General features: G+C 41.8%; 1 protein-coding gene across 2 annotated transcripts in view; it reads right to left on the bottom strand.

The window, feature by feature from the left end:
• Positions 1 to 22,337, bottom strand: part of ppargc1b (peroxisome proliferator-activated receptor gamma, coactivator 1 beta) — a 97,557-nt gene extending 75,220 nt beyond the window's left edge. For both annotated transcript variants that reach the window (XM_036004733.1, XM_036004737.1), the window contains exon 1: positions 22,207 to 22,337. In XM_036004733.1, coding sequence (XP_035860626.1) covers positions 22,207 to 22,287 — 81 coding nt within the window. In that variant the 5' untranslated portion in view covers positions 22,288 to 22,337. The remainder of the gene's footprint in view (positions 1 to 22,206) is intronic.
• Positions 22,338 to 24,792: the final 2,455 nt, after the last annotated feature.

The raw sequence follows: 24,792 nt of genomic DNA, 5'->3' as shown, positions 1-24,792 counted from the left end.
ATGGGGATATTTGTATTAATGGATTGGAACTTTCCAAAAAGAGCACCTAGATGGAACTTAGGTAGAATATAGTCACACCCAGTGTTTTGACGTCAAGTGCTTCCTGGTTTTGTGCAAAACAACATAGAAATGGATTTGTTTTTACCAAACATTTTGTCAAAAATGGCTCACTTTCTGAAGTTCCCTTAGTATTTTCAGAGTCTAAAGGCGCTTTTATAGCTGCAACAGCTAGAAAAGACCCATTTCACTAATCTCACAGATGGTTAAATGTATGAGATTTGCCTCCAAAAGACGATAACATACACACTTGAATGCATAAACACAAACACACACGCTAAAAAGAGAAAGCTTGAAAGGTTCCCAGTAAAAATAAAGTCTGAACACAATCTACAGAAACAAGAAATGAAATGCTGAAATGAGAACAGAGAGGAGAGGAGAGGAGAGGAGAGGAGAGGTGGAAAAAATAGATAAAAAGGGGAAAGGGAAGCAAATAAAGGATAAAGTAGGAATGAAAAGGAGGAGGGGCAAGGAACCAAGAAGGTTTGAGGAAAAATAGATAAAGAGAAAAATGAGGATGGGGCCTAAGACAGAAAAAGAGCAAAAGAAAGAGGGGAGTAGGGGAGAAGAGGAGAGCACAGGTGGAGTAAAACAAGTAGAGGTAAAGTGAAGATGAGAAGAAAGCAGGAAAGAGAGGACACAAGACCAAACCATCAATAGTAGTATCGATGAATCAACAGAAAGCCCAAGAGGATTTTGGAGATTTTGCCTACACAAACTGCTGGAGAATTACACACACACACACACACACACACACACACACACACACACACACACACACGTGCACACACACACACGTGCACACACACACACGCGCACACACACACACACCACACAGTACCAAGAATCACAGTGTGTGACAGTGAACAGTGTGCATGTATGGCCTCTCCCTGCTGGACTGCAACGCACGTGACGGAGAGACTCATGCAGCAGCAGAGCCACATTAGGTAGAAAAGAGAGAGAGAAACAAAGACAGAGGGACATAGACTTAGACTTTGTACTACAACCTTTGACCTCCTGGCTTATCTCTAAATGCAGCTCTGTGTGTGTGTGTGTGTGTGTGTGTGTGTGTGTGTGTGTGTGTGTGTGTGTGTGTGTGTGTGTGTGTGTGTGTGTCACTGCAGCTGTGCCAAGTACAAAAACCAGAGTGTGTGTGTGTGTGTGTGTGTGTGTGTGTGTGTGTTTGTAAGTGTGTGTGTTCATCATCAGGCGCGGGCTTTGAACTCCCCAGCTGTCCCATCAAAAGATCTGCTTCCTCTCTACATCTCTCCAACACACACTCTCACACGCTTTTATTTTGCCATTATGTCCTGACTGGCCCACACACACACACACACACACACACACACACACACACACACACACACACATCATCTTTCTGCATCTGGTCATTTCAATATTTCTCTGACAATATCATATGAAATACTACAATAAACAATACTAGCACAGCAATTTTATAGATAGACAGCAACTGGAACATATAATAATATATAATGTCCCTCGCTGTCACCATGTCTGCAGCAAATCTTTTACCTGGCAGGCTGGAACTGGCCTTCACACACACACACACACACTCGGACAGAGCTCAGGTAGCTGGTTAGCTCTGAAAATGTCGCAGTAAATAACACACAGGGTGGGACAGACAGCTGATGTGAGACCTTGTGTGTGTGTGTGTGTGTGTGTGTGTGTGTGTGTGTGTGTGTGTGTGTGTGTGTGTGTGTGTGTGTGTGTGTGTGTGTGAGACCATGTTTATAGTGGCAGAACGACCTTCACGCCACCAGCTCATTCCATCACTATACTACCCTCGTTCCCCTGTCTTTTATATACACACACAAATGCACTGCTGTGATGTGTGCGAGCCAGACAGAACTGAGTTGTCTTGCCCTCAAAATTGTGCGTACACAAGGTTCAAAGGGAAACCGGGCTGATATCTGACTCCATAAAGCAGGCTTGTTCCAACCAGGAGCGATGTTGTAACTGATTCTCTCGGACACACACAAACATTCAGTTCTCGTTCAACACACTTCAAGGAAAAGGGGATGAATTATGGATGCACACACTGTCACTCTGCAAATTTGCAAATTTGTGGGTGTTTGACAAGCTGTAAAGGGTGCAAGTGTGTGTGTGTGTGTGTGTGTGTGTGTGTGTAGGATGTTCTTATGCAAGCGTTAGTCATCTCAGCAATCTTGACATGTCTTTACATTCGAGAGGAAACACTCAGATTTGCTTCCAGTCAATCATCAACCGAGCAGGATTACTACACAACCACATACAGTGGCGAAGTATTACTGCAGTACTGACATTGTTGTATTTTCTCAACAATACTGTAACCTGGATGCACCACCTCCAACCCCCGACACACTTTTTTTTATTTAATCAAACTCCTGAAGTGAAGTAGTGGGGCAGAACAATAAACTGTTGGTTTGCCAGGACAGCTGAAAATCTGTATTTGCAGTTTGTCTTCCTGTTGCACTGGTGGCAATGATACAAGAATACAACTTGTGTGTTAGGAAGCGCAGAACACTCTGTAAAGCTTTTCTCTGCTGGTTTCCAAGGTGTTCAGCTTCTCATTCAGCTGCTGGCAACAGGACTAATAAACCGGACACACACACACACACACACACACACACAGACACACACACACACACACACACACACACACACACACACACACAGTGCGTGGCACTATCTTTGTGGGGACCCATCATTGACATAATGCATTCCCTAGCCCCTTACCCTAACCTTAACCATCACAACTAAATGCCTAACCTTAACCCTTACCCTCACCCTAACCCTAAACTAATTCTAACCCTAATCATACAACCAAGTCTTAACCCTCAAACTGCCCTTTAAAGTAGTGAGGTCCAGCATTTTGACCCCACAAAGATGTCCGGACCCCACAAGTATACTGGACTCCCGGTTTTTGGACCCCACGAATATAGTTAAACAAGAACACACACACACACACACACACACACACACACACACACACAGGGTGATCATTCAGTCTTCCTAGTAGGCGGTCCACTACATTACCAGACAATATGGCAGTAACACTACCCAAACACACATAAAAGCCACAAAAGAGAGCAGGCAGGCCTGGCTCTGACCTGAGTATCACATAGCATTATCCAGTGTTCTGACGCAGGGCGGAACTTGGCCAAACAGGGCCTTCCAACTAGCATGATTTGTACTGCAGGGCCAATATGGGCGAACCAAGTCTCACTTATTTAACTCAATTTAAATGAAGGAGATGCCAAGGCTAAACAGGACTTCACTTTAGACTGATTTCCACTGCAGAGCCACACTAACCAAGATGTACTCAGTGACCTGTGTTTTCCAACCAAGGCTAGTCAGGCTGGCTCACTCAATATATGACTAAAGAACAATATCAGGCTAATGAAGTCTGGTGTGCAAGACAGGAGCAACAAAGGCCATAACGGTCTAAGAAAGGCCTTAGTGCCACATGATTAAATAGAGCTTTCCGATGCTAAGCTACTGCAGAGCTATACAGTGCTAGCCAACACATGCTTATTAGCCTGCTTAGCTCTAGAGTAGAAGGTAAGTCTTTCCAGGACTTTTCTTCACCCATCTTCCCACTTAAATGGTGATGAAGGGCTTTTCGAGGCTTACTTATTAGCCTAGGTAAAATTGCAGGAGAAACCAAGGCCATAAATGGCTACTTTTCAGCCTGGATGTCCACTACAGGGTGAAATGTTGCTCTACTAAGGCTTACTGATTAGCTTGGTTTTCACTCGTGGACTAACCAGAAATGTTTAACCCTTAGTTTTTGATTATTCCTTTCAGTCCTTAAAACTTTGGTCATTTTCTATGTTATGAAAACCTTGAAGCTTTAGTGCGTAACGTTTTGATATCAATGAACGTCCGTTACATTCAAGCCATTACCAAATGAGTTGCTACAAAGCTAATTAAGACTATCAGCTCCACACAACTCTCTCTGGATTTCTCAGTATGACTATGTTCAGAAGATTGTGTCATCCGGTGACTTTCGCGCGCTGAAACTCGAGTGTAGATAATGACCTCTTCTGAAGAGTCCATCATGTTTTTTCAATCCTCCGTGTCCTCCTTGGCTACTAGCAACTGCGTGGAGGAGGGGTGGGGGGCTGTGCACGATCACAGAAGGCTTGTATCATGTGGACGCGCCGACAGTGTTGTTGTCATTAGTTAGAATTCCTCATGGGGGCGACAGAAACTACGTACTACAGCTTTAAAGACTTTTTTGAACCAGCAGAATATGCTTTAGTTCCTAGAAAGTCAATAAAAAAACTGCATGCTACTGATAGCAGGAAGATCAAAGGTCAGTCTTTAATTCGCTTTTTCAAAATCATATCTCAGAGGTAGACTATTTCGACATCTGCTTTCCTCTGCCTAATTACTGACTCTTTTTATTTCATTATCTCTCTCACCCACTCCCCTCACCTGTCTGTCTCTTTTGTCTAATTTCTGTCTTCCCATCCCAATCGTCTTCCTCCTGAAATCACCTGCAGAGGAATCGATAAGCTATCAGACCATGAAGACTTCCAGACTCACTCTCTCGCTCTGTATTTCATGCCGTGTCAACTGGCTATCGGCCTGTTTGTGCTCCTCATCCTGTCGGTGTGTCTGAGTGTGTATGCGAGTGTGTGCTGTCAAACTAAATCCCCGATTTGATTGACAAAACATCCATCACTCACTTATGGTAACTTGTACATGTCACAGTGTGTGTGTGTGTGTGTGTGTGTGTGTGTGTGTGTGTGTGTGTGTGTGTGTGTGTGTGTGTGTGTGTGTGTGTGCGCGTGTGCGCGTGTGTGCGTGTGTGTTGACCCTATAAACTGCTATCTCAAACCAGACGTCTCCAAACTATTGCTAGAACAATATTCAAATGAAATGCTGCGAGTGTGTGGGGGAGAGAGAGAGAGAGAGAGCAATGCTGACATCGAAGAGAATGCAAATGAATCAGAAAAGGAGAAAAGGGTGAAAGGAATGAATACAGTAAATGGAGAGAAAGGGAGAAAAGAGGGAGAGAGAGAGAGAGACAAAGAGCAAATGGGAGAGAGAATAAATGAAAAAGTGAAAAGAGTGAGAGAAAAAGGGAGATAGTTGAAACGAGGTCAGGCGCTGCTGAGAAAAGCACAAAGCCGAGCAGAGCTGAGGGGAAAGCATGAAGCATGAGAGAGAAACACAGAAGAGGTGTGTGCGTGTGTGTGTGTGTGTGTGTGTAATAAAAAAGACTGAAAGGTGTGCGATGACAGGAAAGAGAGGTGTGTAGGTGGGCTTGAACACGGTGCACACAACACATACACAAACACGCGCCAGGTGGGTTTCTGCAGTGAAGTGTCTCTGTTGTACAGGAACACACACAAATACTTTCAACTAACACTTGCATACACCAAGTGCATGGCCAATTAGTAACTTACTGACTCAGTGACCCCACTCAAATATCTCCCTACAATACCCAGCCCTGGTCAGCGAGACCTCAAGACTGCCTTAAAGCTCATTCAGAGGCTTGTTCAACCCATGTAAGAATGAAAACAAAGGGGGAAATCTATGCTGCTTAGCCTATATTTATTTTATTATTATTTTAGAACATATTTCTGCTCCAGCAGCTTGCACCCACAGTACACAGGTTTTGGGTAAACCATTTCCAGAAGAACCCTGGGTAGTAATGCAAAGAAAACAAATGTAGAAGAATTCTATTAAGTGAAGTGACAATCAAACCAGGACAAGCTGATCCAGTCTGCAGTGTTCAAACACTCAACTGTCAAGACGCTCCATTAACAGTCAGTGTCCAACAGCAGGAGGAGACAGACATATATATATATATATATATATATATATATATATATATATATATATATATATATAGGGCTGTCAAACGATTATTTTTTTTTAATGAAGATCTATAGTTAATCGCGATTAATCGCATATTTTATCACATGATTAAAATTCTATTGTTTTGCATTTCAGACCAGTTTTTAAGTACATATTAACAATGGAAAGCCATTCTTACCAGTGTATCTTGATTGGGAATCAAATGAATGCAAAGACAGTTACTTTATGAACTTGATTTTAAGATTTGTAATTATTTATTTACTGTAAACAAAAGAAAAATGTGTGAATCTGTCATTATTGCACAATTCCTCCAAGTAAAAAACTAAAAATCCCTATCCTTACCAGAGTCAATATAGTGTTTAGTAACTCCTAAATAGGGCTGTCAAACGATTAATTTCTTTTAATTTCTCTGAATTTACATACACATATATATATATATAGGCTATACACACACAAACATTTACCCATGTAAACACATTATTGACTACGCTCTGCACACACAGCCTATGAAAGCTCCCTGCACATATTCAAAAGCATACTCACACACTCACCATGAAAGAATTTGGCTTTTTACCCATATTGCATCACAGTAGTATTTCCCCCGTCAATATTATGCCCGCCTTGATGTGTAAGAGGGAAACAATGAATGAGAGAAAAAAAAGGAGACGCATACTACACACTACAGCATGGGTGGGTCAATATGTTCCGAGTGCAATCAACAAGACGCCACTCGTTTGTAATCAGTTGATAGGGATAGGATAGTACAGACAGACAGACTGAGGGTGTGAGTGAGAGAGAGACACAATAATAATGAGTCAGAGTTGATTTGAAATCACTTCCTCATTAGCCTGAACCTGATGCTCCCCACAGGCAGGTCTCACTTTTGTGATTACAGCAATTAATGCAAATAATTGGATTAATCTCATCTGACTGAGCTTCACATCAACAGAGTGCAGGTGAATTTGGACAACTATGATCACATGAAATGGTTTTGTTCCCACGTTGTGAACATTATGCACAAACAGAAGACAAACACCAGCAAGCTGAAAAATTCATGTTGACAAAATCAGCCGAAGCAATGAAGCAACTTATGACTGCAATAATCAGAGAAAAGCTGTAATAATTCCAAGAGGAACTGACTATCGCGCACAAAATGAATATTGAGTTGTTGTTTGATTGTCCTGGCTAATCTTACTGCCGATTATGACTATTTGCAACTATAAAACAGCGATAGTGGATATTGCAATCAAAGTCATATGGGCTTAAACTCTCAGGCTGTCTGGTAAATTATTAATATATTGTTTAGCGACTTTCAGTGATATCATATTGTGATGATAAGATCTTATTTTGTTCATGCTCTACAAAATCCAGCAGTCTAAATGAATAACTGCAAGACAATTGTGACTAAGAAAGGTAACAAAATCAGATTCAGAATTAAGTTCACTGCATTTAAAATTGTACATAAAATGTGCATCATATGCATCAATATTAGAAAAACATGCTTATTGATTGCAACCATATTGCCCATGCAAAACTGTTACAAATCAGATAAAGGCATCTCAATGTTGTAGCTGAGCCTTTGGTTTCATTACAAAGCACCTAGGAAGCAGATGTACACTCTTCATGCATGGTATGGATGCTTACGTGTGCTGTGCGTGTAGCTGTAAATATGCACACGTAAGCATTTATGCACGTGTGTAGTGTGTGTGGAATGCCAGATCACCGCAGCATTGAGCACTACGGTCACGCAAGCCTGAGCAGCCTTTGGGAAGTAGGTCAATGAGCGAAAGAGAAGGGGGGGAGGGGGGAGAGAGAAAGAGAGAGAGAGAGAGAGAGAGAGAAAGAGAGAGAGAGAGAGAGAGAGAGAGAGAGAGATGAATGGGGAAATGGGGAGAGAGCGGAGAGAGAAAAAAATCATGACGAGATAAAGGGCGGAAGAAGAACACACGCAAAGGGAGGCCGTAGGGAGTAGTTGCAGTGGAAAGTTACCAGTTAGAAACAAGCTTTAGTTTTACTGGGAACATGAATACACACGGCATGTATCATGTGCGTGTGTGTGTGTGTGTGCAGTAAATATGTGTGTGCCAATGTGTTTGTATATGTATCCCAAAGGTCATTAATGGCCTCACCCACCTGCCTCACTCTCCCGATATATGCAGGTAGAAGCCTGCTGCTTGCTTTCAACCCACACACATGACTCACACACACTTCCTCAAACACATACACACCTCTAAACTTTCCATCACTAAACCCTGCACAGGCGCCTGAGCCCCTCACTGCAAGCCGACTCCACCCTAATGCGTTTATCATTTAATTTGATCTTTATTTGTCAGGGACAGTGCATATTAATAAACATTTCTGTAAATATGCCAGAATTAGCCAAAAGGCTAGTTTTCATCTGCAGTCCCTGGCCAGATGTTACAATAGGCTCCCTTAAAAACAATGATAGGCATCCTCACATGAGCATGACATTGAACACAAATATAAATACATGTGCACCAGATAAAATGAAACTAACAACTAAAATGACATTCCATTGCAATTTAATTTTCTTTTTTTTGAATTATCAGTGAAATTATATCACATTATCAGGAGAATATATCCCAATATCACGGTTATTGCATTGTGGATGCCGACAGAGAGGCAATTTATGAAGATCTGATTAGTTATTACAATAGTTGGCAGTCGCTAAGTTACTACCAGGCTTGTAATTGATCATCTCTATTATTTTGTAGATCGGAGATAGAATCCCGGTTAGTGGTCTTAGCTGTGATTGAGAGCTACAAATATCTAGACCCACGTGGAGATCTTATAGTAATTATGATTGAACCAGACGCCACACACAGGTTAAATGTGTGTGATGTGACAGTGACGAGTGCAGGTCTGTGCCAAGAAAACTATTTATAACACATACTCCTGGCTGTAGCACGCACGCACACACACACACACACACACAAATGAACACACGCATTGTTGTGCCTTTCATCTGAGGAAGCGACATCTAAAAATAACAACAAATAGCTTTTAAAGTAGAGTAATAGAAGAGGAGAGGTGCTCAGTGTGTTTGTGCAAGTGTATGTGTACTACTGCATTGAACCATATCAAATAAAATTGTACTGAATGTAATAGGCCATGCTGCTAGATAACTGCAGCTATAGCTGTCCGAGTGTGTTTGTACGTAAAAGTGCTTGTTCACACCAGCCTGTGCTTGCCCTCCCCTGGCACCTGGTTGCCACGGCTGTGTGCCATGCTGGCATCTGTGTGGGTGTGTGAGTGTGTGTGTGTGTGTGTGTGTGTGTGTGTGTGTGTGTGTGTGTGTGTGTGTGTGTGTGTGTGTGTGTGTATGTGTGTCCTCTTGTCCTCATGATCCCGCACACCATGCCATGGAAATTTCCGTTAACCTTTTGTCTCATTTACACCAATACCCTTGACACACACACGCATGCACGCACGCACGCACACACACACACACACACACACTCACACACACACACACACACACACACACACACACACACACACGAGGGTGCAGCAGTATAAGCTATGGTAGAGATAAACCAACTGTCACTGTGTTTAAACTACTAACAGACCTGCTCATGAGACAGTCTCATGATGATTATTACGTCTGCTACTTGTGTTTCCACTACCACCACTTTTACTACTACTTCTACTGTTGCTACTACAACACTACCACTATAACTACTATGGCTGCCTGAAAAACAATTAGTGTTGACAGTAGAGTACTATCTTACTACAGGTAGTATACTCCTACTACTTACCAGTACCACCACTACTGCCTCTTCTACCACCACCACTACAGTAAGTGATACTCAGGGCCCCAGGAAATGTGCCAGGCATTGAAGCAAATTGAACATAGCGACCAAAACGGTGGAATTGCCACAGGGTGTAAATATTTTTTCCCATAAACTTACATGGCAAAGAGACGTCTGTAAATCAGTGGATAAATTTTTTTGAGCATCACAACCCCCTTGAAATGACTCGTTTCACTATCAGAATTTGGTCTGTTCAGTCTGATAACATTTGGAAATTTAATCCCCATTCAAGTTAGCGGAGTGCTAAACCAGAAGTAGCCGGCTCGGCCGGCAGAGGCCTCTAGTGCACCGATCATCCAGGTAATTTTTGGTTCCATGATGGCTTCATGTGCCACTGAGCAACTCTCATAGCAAAGAACGGGGCTCGGCCTTGAACGCTGTATCCAGTTCTTATAATACATCCATGGTAATACTAGCCTGACGTTGCCATACTCAGATTCTAGTCAGAATCTGAGTCTGATACGGCTCCATTGGGCTGTGATTACGGGGCGTGTTTCAACCGAACCAGGAAAGAAAATGCCTCTGCACTCAATTGGATGGACCTCCAACCAATCAGAGCAACGGATACAGACGTCACAGAGGCTGCGAGTCAAAGGCAGGCTTTACGTTCAATTTACGTTACTGTTGATCATCTGTCCATCATGGTATAAAGCCTGCCCTGACAATTTGATTGGTCCGAACAGCTCTGGTTCGAGCATAGTTGCTCCACAACGGATCAAGTCCAGACCGAACTTCCCGACCTCAAATGTTGTGGGCGGGGCTAAGTTCGGCTGGCATCCAGGCTATGGTAATACTACCGCTGCTTTTGCATTTGCTACTACAACAGCAGATAATGCCACTACTAAAGTGAAAACTAAACTACTAATGCTGCTGCTTCTTACGTAATGCAATCACGTTTGCAACTATTACTGCGGATGCAGCTACTTGTACCATGATGTACTATTAGCAGAGTAAGGACAAATATTAAAGGGTGTACAATAAGCCAGCGTATTAACAAGCTCACATCCCTGCTGCTGCATTACTCTTTCAAGCCCAGCAGAGTAACTGCTTAAAAACTCTGCATAACCCGTGAATGCTCCGTGTAATCCCTAACCTTAAGCAGCATGAGTCGTAATCACATACAATAATCCAGCTGGACCAGTGGATTATTGGAAGGGAAATGACATACTGGTATGTACATTTTGGTTGGCAGACCAGCAGTATGTTGTGTGTGCGTATACACGTGTCACCTAGTTGGTCCTGTGTTGGTGTCCGAGGAGTGGTGATGAGTTTGTGCAGTTGGGTGCTTGCCCATCCATGGTCCAGACATCTTTACAACGCAATCTGTCTGACGGCTAAGTGGAGACGAGCCCCAGCCAAAACACTGGCAAAATGTCAAGGAGAGAGAGAGAGACCTACATCGCGGGCTGTGGCGGAGTCCAAACCAATAACGGAGCAGCATTTACGCCTCCAGCCCTCGCACAACTCTCATTCATCCCCCATGATTTATTACACTGTTGCACAGCGTCAAAGTCTCAATTTTAAGAACAGCACAAAGTGTCAAAGTCCAAAGCTGAAGACAACATTAAAACATTATTGTTCAAGCTTTAATATAAACCCCGGTTTTAAACGAAATTCAATATTTCTATAATTTTAATCATAAGCATTATAAAAGCTCCCCTTTTTGCAGTATCAGTCCCTTAAAACAGCCACAATTTGTTAAAAGTTCAACAGACATCCGAAATCACAATATAATCGATTTAAAATGATTTTAATTGCTTTATTTACTATTACTAATTAGTATTATTATTAGCAGAAATACAGTTGTATACTTTCATTTAAAACAGAAGGGATTAATGCCAGTAAACAGTGTGAAATCCTCCGATTCTCAACATCCAATCCCTCCCAATTTGACTATTTCTTACATACTTCAAATGCCACTTATTACACATGTGGAGAGCTGGCTAACATCAAGCTCTGTGCGACGCTGACATGTCGCTGTGGTATCAGAATCCCTCTCATCTCATCTGCCTCTCATCTCGTCAGATTTTAGGAAGAGACACAGCCCTCGGTACGCTCTTTTTTGCTTTTAAAATAAAACATTTCCCTGGTGGCTGACCGTGTGATAAATCAGGTAACAGAGGAGGCGAGCTTTCAAGAAATAGGGCAGCCAGCTAGCTCAGCGACCGCTGGGCCTCCACATGTGTCCCTACAAAGCCTTGAGCTGCTGGGTGAGATTGGATTCCCTCTCCTTCAACCCTTTCCTATCTCCCTCAGGTGTTGTTGTAAAAAGCTTGTGTGTGTGTGTGTGTGTGTGTGTGTGTGTGTGTGTGTGTGTGTGTGTGTGTGTGTGTGTGTGTGTGTGTGTGTGTGTGTGTGCGGAGAATGGCAAACGCTCATGTTGACACTATCAATACAGCAACAGGGTCCCTGTGATGAATACAAATATGCAAGTAAAGGTTAGCTAAGGACAGATGGCCTACATACACACACATCTGCACATGCACACAAATGTCAACATACGTTCTTTGATAAAAGGAAAAAAAAACGCCTAAGACGCGGGGACAAATTCAGATGAGGGATGTAACAGCATGCATCAATTCTCTACAGTGATCACGTGAAATATGCACACACTCATCCCGTGCCTCTACCTTACATGTCATCCTACATGCATAGAAGAATAGGGAGTCTTAACACGACACAAGGCCACTTTCGATCCTCTGAAGCAAAAACTCACAGACAATACACACAGTCAATAGGTTGATTTTTGAAGCAACCTGAATGACTATTTACACAGAAACACAAAGACATGCAAAGTGTGCTGATCACAAGACAAACACAACACATTAAGGTAAAAGAAAAGAATACAGAACATGGCCAGATTATCATGTTAGGAGGCGCAGAGCAAACTCTGCATTGTGTATGCACCCTGTTGCCTCCCAGTCCCCCTTGAGCACAGTGCGTTCTATGCCCAAAGAGCCAGAAACCATCCAGTAATCCTGTCCTGGAACAATGCTACTTGGCCCCATGTGGACTTCATTATAGGAGCATTTCCAAAACAGCAAAAGTTTTTCTGTAGTGTAAAGCCCACAGCAGCAAGCACAGTCATGTATCCGAAAGACGTGTGCTAGATGAATCTGCCCGCTTGCCAGTGAGCCGCAAAGGTTAAACGTTATGTAAATGTTGGTTTTACAATAAATAACCAAAATGATAAATTCTCTGTGGTCTGCTGAGTGTCTGAATGTGGCAGAACAAGAAGAACCATAAAAATGAGGAGAGCAGGAAGAAAATATGATGAGGTGATAACAGTGAATCACAGCACTGACTGTAAAGTATTTAATCTGCATTAAAACTATAGTCTGGAGAGAGAGAGAGAGAGAGAGAGAGAGAGAGAGAGAGAGAGAGAAAAAAATAAGATGGAGAAATTTACATCCTCACATCCCACTCTGATTTGAGTCACAGTGCGAGTGGCAACAACCTGGAACAGTGACAAACCGAATAGATTTTCATATAAATTAAGACAGCAAAAGGCGGACGATGAATAATAAGACACTCGCTCCCTGGTGTCGCTTTTGCTGTTGGATTTTTTTTCTTTCCCTCATTTCTTCCTCTCACCATATCTGTTCTCTCTGCCTCTCACTGTAACACACGCAACGAAGCCATTGCGCGTGTTGGACACTTTGCACGGTTGAGTGCTGCTCTGCTACTCCACTTCGGGGGGAAGAAGAAGTGTTTGGAAAATCCTGCAGTGTGCATGCAGGATAGGCTGCAAACTGGATTTAGAGATTCTGAGGCAGTTCCCAGTCTATAAAGACCTGTTCTGTCCTGATCTGAGAGCAGTTTCATTTTTGCTGACACTGTGACCTCGGAGTCCTCCTGTTCCCTTGTGCTGTTGGCATACATTTCACTGAGATACTCGGAACAGTTCAAGTGAGTTTAGTCACTAAAATGTCAAGTGTAATATTACAAAGTAATACATTACTTCTAAAGCATAAGCTACTTTGTTTCAGAAACTTTGAAGAAAAGCCTTGGTACTGTACAGTAGGTTCTGTGATGGAAACCAGGCTGCAAAAGAAGACTATACAATCTTCCAAATTAGGCTAAAGAGAAGCAGAAAAAAAGGCCCGAATGTAGCCTGATATTGCCTTGCTAGTAGAAACCAATCTAATGAAGAATTACTGTAGTAGTTGTGTTTTGACCTAAAGCACACTGATCCTTTGCAAGCCTTTGCTATGATAAGTCAGAATCAAGGAATTGTCCCAGATGAACATGAAGTACAGTAAATATATACAGTATCTCACAAAAGTGAGTACACTCCTCACATTTTAGTAAATATTTCATTATATCTTTTAATGGGACAACATTGAAGAAATTACACTTTGCTACAATGTAAAGTATTAAGTGTACAGCTTGTATAACAGTGTAAATGTGCTGTCCCCTCAAAATAACTCAACACACAGCCATTAATGTCTAAACCGCTGGTAACAAAAGTGAGTACACCCCTATGTTAAATTCCCATAGAGACAGGCAGATGTTTATTATTAAAGGCCAGTTATTTCATGGATCCAGGATACTATGCATCCTGATAAAGTTCCCTTGGCCTTTGGAATTAAAATACCCCCACATCATCACATACCCTTCACCATACCTAGAGATTGGCATGGGGTACTTTCCATAAAATCATCTCTCAATGCAAATCAAAGCAGCTATTAGGCTAACTGAAATAAAACCATTCCAATCTCTAGGTATGGTGAAGGGTATGTGATGATGTGGGGCTATTTTAATTCCAAAGGCCAAGGGAACTTTATCAGGATGCATAGTATCCTGGATCCATGAAATAACTGCTATACATTGTAGCAAAGTGTAATTTCTTCAGTGTTGTCCCATTAAAAGATATAATGAAATATTTACGAAAATTTGAGGAGTGTACTCACTTTTGTGAGATACTGTATATCCACAGTTTTGACAATTAAAAAACATGGTTCTTGTTCCATAATAGGAGTCACTCGCTTTTGTTTGGAGCTTTTTATTTCGCAGCATGACACAGATAGATACCACTACCTGATACTTTAGGTAATGATGAAGCTAACAAGGCTATGAAAACAGGCTTTTCATCTGATTGCACTAACATTAATGACTGGAGCCTTTCGCATTACGTCAGCACGCCAGAAAACATCTCATAGGAACCAGGAGGTCACAGAGGCACTAAGAATGGTAAGAGAGATAACTGTAATCTTGATTCTGAGTTAGAAAATCATGATTCTTATTTAATCTAGACTCGTGCAGCCCTAATGTGAGTGTGAGTGTGAGTGTGAGTGTGTGTATGAGGGTTAGCTGTAGCCATGCCAAGCAGGCCTGAGTGAGCAGCTGACGAATCACCACGCAATTAATTATTGAGAACCCCTAACCTGCCTCTGCTTAGCATGATAGCTAGCAACAGCAAGCTCAAACACGGAAACATACATACACACATGCAGTTTATGTTCCTCGTTTACAGGCACACACACTTATACAGGCCTGGTGGTGTGGGGAGTCAGCGTCTAAGCCGGATGCCTGATGAACCTCAGAGGGATTTGGGAGGAAGCAGCCATATTCCCAGCGCCCAACTCTGACGCACACACACACGATGAGGATCAACCACATGCACGTATGGTTAACAACACACACACACACACACACACGCCACCTTGGTGCAGCACCACAGTAACCCCCAGTGAACAGCCAGGCTCCCACAGCATTGGGTTTAGGAGACATTACCAAGACCAGAGTCAATTTTAGCGACAATCACAGAACAGATACATGCCTGAAATATAAATGCAACTAATCTAAAAAATTAGGGCTGAACTATTAATTGCATTTGCATTTTTTTTTACCACAAAGGCTGCCATTACACTCTGGTCACGTGACACGCGAAAGTAAAGCAGTCTGCGGAGGAAGCATCAACGCAACGGCGTATCTGCCTTGACCTGTTGTACATCAGTCTCCGGCTCAACAGAACCCGACACAGTGGAAACTTTAGTGTCAAAAAGGAACAGTACATCAAGTTGTGTGGGACTGTTTTGGCTTTAAAAAAGAAGATGCTGTGCAGCGTGTTTAATCTATCTAATATAGTGTTGGTCATACTATACAATGATGTATTGCTTGTCTTTTTTGAATAATACAGAAGACAAAGAGCTTATAAAAGAATCACATATTAAATCACAATCACAATTGCAATTAGATTTTTTTTCAGAATCATTCAGGCCTACTAAAAATGTAAATGTAGTAGATGTGCATTTTAGCACATTTATATTTCTACCCATCCTGTAAAATATACTGTATATTCATGCATGCGTGTGTATACATGCAAGTGATGCTCATGAGCTCAAGTGTGTGTAACAGTGTGTGTGTGTGTGTGTGTGTGTCCAGTACACAGAGACAGAAGGGATTGGTGAGTCACTGCAAGGCTGCAAGATGAACACATTGCACTGCAGCACTGCACATCACGACTCAGACTGACAGAATAGACACAGAGAAAGACAATGACAAGGAATTGGGAATAAAAGAGGGAGGACAGTCGCAACAAAATCAGTGGACGGTGAAGAAAAGATCAAATGTAACCAAAGAGAATGTGTGTCTATCCCTGGCACAGTGCAAATCCCAGTCACTGCCAATACCACCTGTATCCATCACTCTCAGGTGAAACTTCAAAGCCTTGTTATTTATACACCTGTCTGTCTGCCTGTCTACTTCGCCGTCTGGATCCTTCACTCTTCTCTGTCACTGTCCAATTTTAATTGGATTTATTGGGCCCCATCAAGAAAGTGATGCATTCTAAGGGTGCTTTTATACACCACGTAAATCAGAGACTGATAAGTGATCATTACGGTTTCATTCGAACCAATAGATGCCGGGAGATACTTTATAATCTCATTAACATTTTTATTGCCATCCTCTTTTGCCCCGCCCTCAGGCCAGCCAGGTTTCTACAGAAGACGTAACACTAAATTTAAAGGAGTAATCCACACTTTCTTTCTTTGTATTTGCCTCCATCTTAAGTATTTGTTGCTCTGATATTTCTGTACTTTACTTCCTACAGATCACGTGTCAATCATAAAGCATCAGAATCAGAAATACTTTAATAATCCCAGGGGGAAATTATTTAAAGCATGCATCAAACCATTTTTTTTTAAATTACATTTGTGCAGATTTTTCTTCCTCACTGCTCATGCCAACTTCCCAACTGTGTTGTTAATATAACCACAAAGGAAAATAAAAGCAGAACTTTTTTGTGTGGGACATAGAGTAATTCAAGTCAAAAAGATGACAGTTATTATTTTTAATAATGGTTGACTTGAAGCTTTAAAAACTTGACAAAATGTTGTCAGTCTATCCCTGCAGCATCACACTATCAAGCTAAATGTGGTCAGTAAGGGACTGTGTGACTTCCGATCCAAAACTGGATAAGATTACCTGATAGCCAGGGATGAGAGCTGACCGCCTGCTGTGTAGGAGACACACACACACACATGGAGGCATCACGGTTATAGGATAAAGTGCTGACTGACAGTCTGAGGCTCTATAGGGCTACACAGCAGCACAATATTGGCTTTAAGCATTATTAAGTTTTCCATTTGGTGCACGTAGGCGTCATTTCAGAGACGCAATTAACGTTTCAAACACTTGAGAGCTGATTAGTTTACCTTACTTGATAATAACATGTAACTTGGGGCACAGAGCAGACAACAATGGAATGGGATTTTTCAATTACTGACCTATTTCAACCTCCAACTCACATCTTGTTACTCCCTTAAGCTGGGACTGCTCTCTTATTTGTGGGTTTCTTTTTATCACAATCTTCCAAATAAGTGTTAATTTAACAGGTGTGCAGAGCACACATGATCCACATGATGCAATGGCTTTACATCCCAGAATTCATCAACCAAATGGACTTTTAGATGCTGAAATTGTACAGTAGAATAGTGCAGCAGGATAACTTGACTTTGAGGACTTAACTTCAAAATAAACTTCAAGCACATGTAGTTTATGTTTGCCGCATTTCTGATCCGAGAGATGAATATGTGCTTTTCAAATGGCCACTGAGAGAATCAACATTGTCTCACTGGACACCAACATGTGTGCTTGAATTTGCATGTGACTTTCTCTTCAAGAGCCAAGTTGTTTAACTGCAAACAGGCAAAGTCGAGTAACTGACAAGCCACAGCTAATATTGTACAGGCATGTTCCCCATGGCTGGTTGCTGGTGGTGACTGACGTTAAGTCGGCCTGATCTTCAGTCAATCCCCTGGATGGACCCCGACCGACCCTAAACACCCGGGCAATGATTAGCATTGAAATCTGTCTGGAAGTCCACCTGAACTCTAAAATAACCTTTCAATAGCTCCAGTCAGTTGGAGATAGAAGCTATTTTACTTTCCGCTGCTCTGAGAACAGCTGACTATGTTACTATCATATTTGACTGTCTCAAATAAATGGCAAAGACATGGTTTCCTGCTCTGCTGGAAAAGGAAAAGGAACCTGATTGGTGAATAAGTTCACCAGTTAGTCAACTGATTGGAGCTTTTATCTCAATAAGCTGCAATGTAGCATCATGAAACTACAGTATACTCTTTCTTTCTTACATTTAACATATGTAGTATCAGTATATCAAACTGTGTTCACTGTGTTGACGTGCTCTACTGACAACCACACTTTTGTTCTTTGAGTGCAGTGTATCCAAACCAAAGAGTGACGCATCGGCCGACCAATGAGGCATCTAATAATCATCTGTGGTCAACCAAAGACATTGGTATTGGCTTAAGAAAAGCATCACATCCTCCGAGGCCCTTATAGCTCTCCACAGGAAGAAATATAAGTGCCTAGGTACATAAACTGACAACAACAAAAAATGAGCTTTGACGTAAACTAAGTTTATTTTTATGTCAACAGGAAGATGACTGTGTTACCTTACAGATCCATCACACAGTCAGTCCTGACCTTCACAGTAATTTAGTCAAGGTGGCCAGTAAAATGGCTGGTAGCAGCAGACTTTCTTGTCATTTTTAGCCAACAAATCACATGGAAAGAAATAATTTTTTTTGTGCAAATCAGGACCATTCTCATATCCAAAACTTTGCAGCAACATTTAGGCTAATCTTTAGTCCCCTCGCGGTACTCATTGGATCAATTGCTTGTTTAACCGAGAAACCTTTGATGCCAGACCAATCAGTCAACTCATTGGACTAGGCAGACACAAAGGTCTGAACCCAGGCAACGCAACAGGTTCAAGTTTCAGATTCCACGTGCAAGAAACCCATTTTATTTGAATACTATCATGAAATACAGGAAGATAGAAAATGAACAGATTATGAATGTGTGAATGAGAAAAATAAAGGAAGTGGAAAGGAGAGAAATGACAGTAAGCATGTGTACTGTATGTCTGTGTAAGAGTGAGTGAGAGAGGGGGAGACTATGAGAGAGAGAGAGAGAGAGAGAGAGAGAGAGAGAGAGAGAGAGAGAGAGAGAGAGAGAGAGAGAGAGAGAGAGAGAGAGAGGAGGAAGCAATCACATGTTAGGAGGAGGAGGGGGGAGGGACTGCCTGTCACTCTTCTACGTCACAGTTAACGCCTCCCTCCCTCCCTCCGCCTCTCCCTCCCTCCACTACAACTCACATGACTGCAGCAGCCCTGTTCTGTAACTCCAGTCACGAGGATAGAGTAGTATTACAATAACCAGCCGGCAGGGGCGAGCTGCATGGACACACACTGAAGGAGAGAGAGAGAGAGAGAGAGAGAGAGCGAGAGAGAGAGAGAGAGGGACCAAGGAAAAGGCACAAGCCAGCCCTAATAACCCTGAGTAAATATTAACATATTAACATTGCGTTTGTAGAATAGATAACCTTATCAGACTACACATGAAGAAAGAACTTAAGCAGTGATACAATGTGCAATTTGATTGGTTTCCTGTTCTACACTCCAGTTGCACCCTGTTTTTCTCCGCCTGTGTCACTGAAGGACTTTGCAGCAAACCAGCCTTAAAATCCTGAGAAGAAATAACTGCAAATTGTACAGCAAATATACGAGCATGCATGTCACTATTGCATTTAACTTTAGGGTTGTTAAAAATCATCTCATTGCACACTGTCTGGCAGTATCATATATATTCTTAATCAGCTTGTCCCAGCTCTGTCCTGAAGCTATTGATGTTTCCACTGAGTGAAACATTTAAACCCAAGATTTCTATTGTCGCACCATACCATCAAATGGAAAGATTCTAGATGTATGCACTGACATCACATTTCCCCCAAAATTCTGCCTGACAGATTTGGTATATTTGGGAACTTTAAGATCTTCACTAGAAGTTAAAATAAAGGTATGTTCAGTAGGTTTCAACAATGAGTTTGTAATGACTGTCCAACCAGAAGGCCACTACTTGTCTGTTATGTTGAGTGATCATAGGATATGATAACATAACATTAACGTAGAAACATGATAACATATTGATGTAGAATGTCACTATCTAATTATTACTACAATGTGTTGTCATATTGTTAGCTCCTATATGAGGGATATTTTGGTGCATTTCTTTCCTCTCATTTACCACTTAGATACATCTGTCTGTATGTGGTTGTCATGTGGAAGCATGTCACTGCTGCAGGTTATAAATAGCCCACCGTTTCCCTGGATCCCACCACACACTGAATTAACCTGCTTTAGCTGCCAATCAGTTGTGACACCCCCCCCACACACACACACACACACACACACACACACACACACACACACACACATATATACCAACCCCGTCCCATCACAACCTCCGATGACCGTGCTTCACAGCAATCTTACGTCACACTATGATGCAGTAACACCGGGGGTCCTGTATTTTAAACGACAGACCGTTTAATGGGTTTACTAGCACGGTGTAGATCCGTGCGTATTTCGGAAGTGCGACTCTACAACCAGGAGGGAGATGGAGATTAGACGTGATACGAATTTGAATTTCTCACCAAACCCGGTTCAGAAATCTGCTAATTTGGTGTTTATTTCCATGTACGCAACGAGGCATATATCATATTATACAGCCTATGGGCTATTGTTAATAACCACCTTCTCCTAGAACGTTCGCCATACATGTTAGGTACAGAGCGTCACTTCATTTTGATGAAATCTCAACTTTTATAATTGGAAAACACCACTCGCTACCGCACTCAGCGGGGTTCTTGAGTAGGAGATTATATTGGGATTAACAGGGGAACCAGTTATACAAGTTCAGATATTGTTTTAATACGGGATACTTGGTGTGTTGATCGTATCCCGAATTCAATTAAACATCGAATTCATTCATTTAAAAGAATCAATCTATGTTCTAGGTGTTACATGATTGCCAATAAGCAAAGAACGCCAGAATTGCAGCGATTTCTGAACGCAGTTTGGAGTCTTAACGCTTTCTTGAAATTCGGTGCAAAATCAATTCCCTGCACCCCCACAGCAACACCATAAACTGTATGTCATCGTCCCCCCTTCAGACACACAGCCCAAGAATCCGTTCTTTCGGTTATAGCCACAGCAAACAACCGGGTGAACCATGCAGACAAACGTTTTGTAACCGTTCCCTAACGATTACGCAAACGATTGTGAAAACGTAGAATTGCACCAACTTTCTCAGCTGACCTAAACCCACTGTCTGCTCCGCATCTCATTACTTTGCAGAACCTCGTATGATAAATTGACCAATGTGACGAAATTACAGGAATCATCGGTGGGAAATGCTCAACTTTAAAGCGCACCGAACAGCCTGCAGTTATCCAACACAGAGATCCCCAGTTAAGCTTCGGTGCTGTGGCAAGCAGCTTATAATGGAGTGGAGATGTAACATTACACATCACTGATGCTTTGCAGTGTTTCCCCAAAGAGACACTTTATTAAACACAAGTTCCTATTAAACGAGAAAAAACAACAACATGATATCCCACCAGCAGAGCATCAACCGAAATACATAGCCTACATTTCTTTTCTTCTAAAGCCTACAGTTTTAAAGCAAAGCAGTCCTGTAGACAGTGAATAAGTATCATAATATCATAATAGTCCTTCAAGGCCAAGTCCATGCTTCCAGCGGCGCACCACGTGTCTCCGGCACTGACATTAAAACTTCCCTCAAGAATGCGTCAAAAGTTTCCAAAGCCCCCCTCTGCATACCAAATAATCCTTACCAAGCAGCAGCACACCGGCTCTTCTAGCACCAACACATACTCCTATTTAATCGTTTTAATCCGTCAAATTCCCTCATTGCTTATGGCTGATGACATTTCCTCCGATAAACACGTGAAAGCCAGACATAGTAGACATTCACACACACGCAGACACTGAGACACCGGTCGCACTGTGCCTGGGAGATGCTGCTGTCAAACGGGGCGAAAGCCTCACATCAACCGGGCGTAGCGTGCGCCACGGCCGGCGACGTGCAAAGGCGCACCCCGGTCTGGAAAGCCCAAGGTTTGGTGTGTCCAAAGAGGCCTGAATCTTACCTGGCTGCCGGAGTTTTCTGTCAGGTAATTGAAGACAAAGGACGAGAGTTCCTCATCTAATAGTGGAGCGCAGTCCGCCATCTTCTAGTGAATGAGGAGCCGTGGAGTCAGAGAGCGGAGTATAGCAGGAGGAGGAGGGACACGGTGGGAAAAGCTGCCTGCAGGGGGCGCATCTGTTTATACACAGTAACAAACCAAGTCATTAAAGACATGCGGTTGCCCAAAGTGGGGTCTGGGGACCTCCAGGATTCAATGCAATGGCTCCAGGGGGTCCCACAACAAAATGAGGATTCAATTAATTTTCATTGTGGTTGAATTAAGCGAAAATGATTGTCCAACAAAGAAAATAATGTAAATAATTACATTAAAAAATGTGAAGGTATGGCAGACAGACAGATGGACGGACAGACAGACAGACAGACAGACAGACAGACAGACAGACAGATAGATAGATAGATAGACAGACAGACAGACAGATAGATAGATAGATAGATAGATAGATAGATAGACAGACAGACAGACAGACAGACAGATAGATAGACAGACAGACAGACAGACAGACAGACAGACAGATAGACAGACAGACAGACAGACAGACAGACAGATAGATAGATAGATAGATAGATAGATAGACAGACAGACAGATATACAGATAGTAGAGTTGCACGATATTGATCAAACGTGATATTGCGATATTGATTATGAATATTGCAATATCAATATTAATTTCAATATGTTTAAACATACAGTATGTAAAATTACAAAAGTTATGGGAAAAAGCATCAAAATAGATTCATAATAAATTAAACAAGTTTTCTTACAACACAAGGGTTATTTCAACTGACAGTCATATTGGACTGGTACAACATGAATAAATAAATAAGGACCATGTCTACAGAACAGGACATATTGTACTGGTTGGACAGTATAAAATATATAAATAAAGAGAACAGGACATGTTTTACTAGTTGGACAGTATAAAATATATAAATAAAGAGAACAGGACACAACTTTTCTTTAGCTTCTCTGATTCTTCCATTTTGTTGTCTCTATCTATTTCTTCATTTACACAGTCACTCCCGAAATATGCAGACACGTGGTACGCTCCATAGGGTTTGTCACGTAGTGGACCCGTGCACTGACGTGCACTAACATGTGCAAGTGGCACGGTAACTGGCCAATGAAATGATGATCATTATAGCGCTTCAAGCAGGCTCTAAATCAAACACAACTAAGCCACTCAGCCAACAGACGGGACGCAGCGCTCCACAAAATAAACAAAATATTGCATACTTATTGCGACACTTTCAATACAATATTGCGCAAAGTGATATTGTGATAACGATATTGAGTCGATATATCATGCACCCCTAACAGATAGACAGACAGATACAGACAGACAGACAGACAGACAGACAAACAGAAATACCTTAATAACCAACCATAACACAACCACTAATTTTGTATAGCGCTGGGTTGTTTTCATCCAAATGAGGACTGTTGGATCCTAATCTTATAGCAAACAATCCCAGCACAAAACAAAACTGGTTCCTGGTTAACTTCAGTCATTATCACAACCACAAACAAAAAGGCCCTGATCATTCAGGACACACTGTATATGCCTTTGTTTTGAGAAGCCAGCACAGACAAAAGTGTTGGATGTATCCCGATGCTGTTGCTGGGCAACTGCAAAATCAACTTCTGTCAGTCATTTAGCTAGCCTAGTTGATGACATAACCTGATGCCATGGTAAAATTGTAACTAAAGAAAGATCTCACCATCTATTTCAGTCACAACATTGATTCAGCTTTCTTTTGTGTTTGTGACAAAACCCGGAGAGTAACCGCCATAAAACCTTTTTCGCTTATGAGTGCTTTTCTCAAAATTGTAATACCTATTGGCAGATACACGTGAAGTGCATAGTGTGTAAAATCAGTGCTACACACTTCACATATTTTGCTTCTATCTCACTGTAAAGTAGGTGCAAGGAGTTGCAGCAGCTGCAACATGTTGCAACTGGTTGTTTGACTTCATGTGTTGCTGCCTGTCTGGGATGTTTGTGTGATGGAAACATTCTAGCAGATATTTTGTAAAAAGAAATATGAAAAAAAATTGGTTTTAGCTATACAATTTCCCCAATAACTGTGTTTGATCAGTGTCATGTCAGTGAGTCATGCAGTTTACAAGACGACCAAAGCATTAGGGATTGCATGTGATCACAGAGTGACACTGAGTGAGCAGGCAGTCAGCTTTGTATCAATATCATAACATGAAGGGGATAGGTAATGATATGTAAGCCGTTTGGTACTTTATTCAATGTGAAAATCTATACACTGTTCTTAAAAATGAATCCCAGAATATAACATGCATAATATTATCATGCACCAAAGTTATTACATGATGGAATCTAGACTTTTATTGTAATGTAAGATTTTATGAAATTCTTTTATGCCATTCTGTGCTGTTATTGCATTATGAGTTTCCACAATGGAAGCAGCTATTTCCACAAGCAGCTGATATAGACCAGAAGCGAAAATCAAGCATTAGGACACACAGACTAATACTGGAGAGTGCAATGTTATCACT

Source organism: Sander lucioperca, chromosome 1 (assembly GCF_008315115.2).
Source record: "Sander lucioperca isolate FBNREF2018 chromosome 1, SLUC_FBN_1.2, whole genome shotgun sequence".
NCBI lineage: Eukaryota > Metazoa > Chordata > Actinopteri > Perciformes > Percidae > Sander > Sander lucioperca.
The sequence above is the reverse complement of the archived record's forward strand: the minus strand, read 5'-3'. Positions and strand labels throughout refer to the sequence as shown.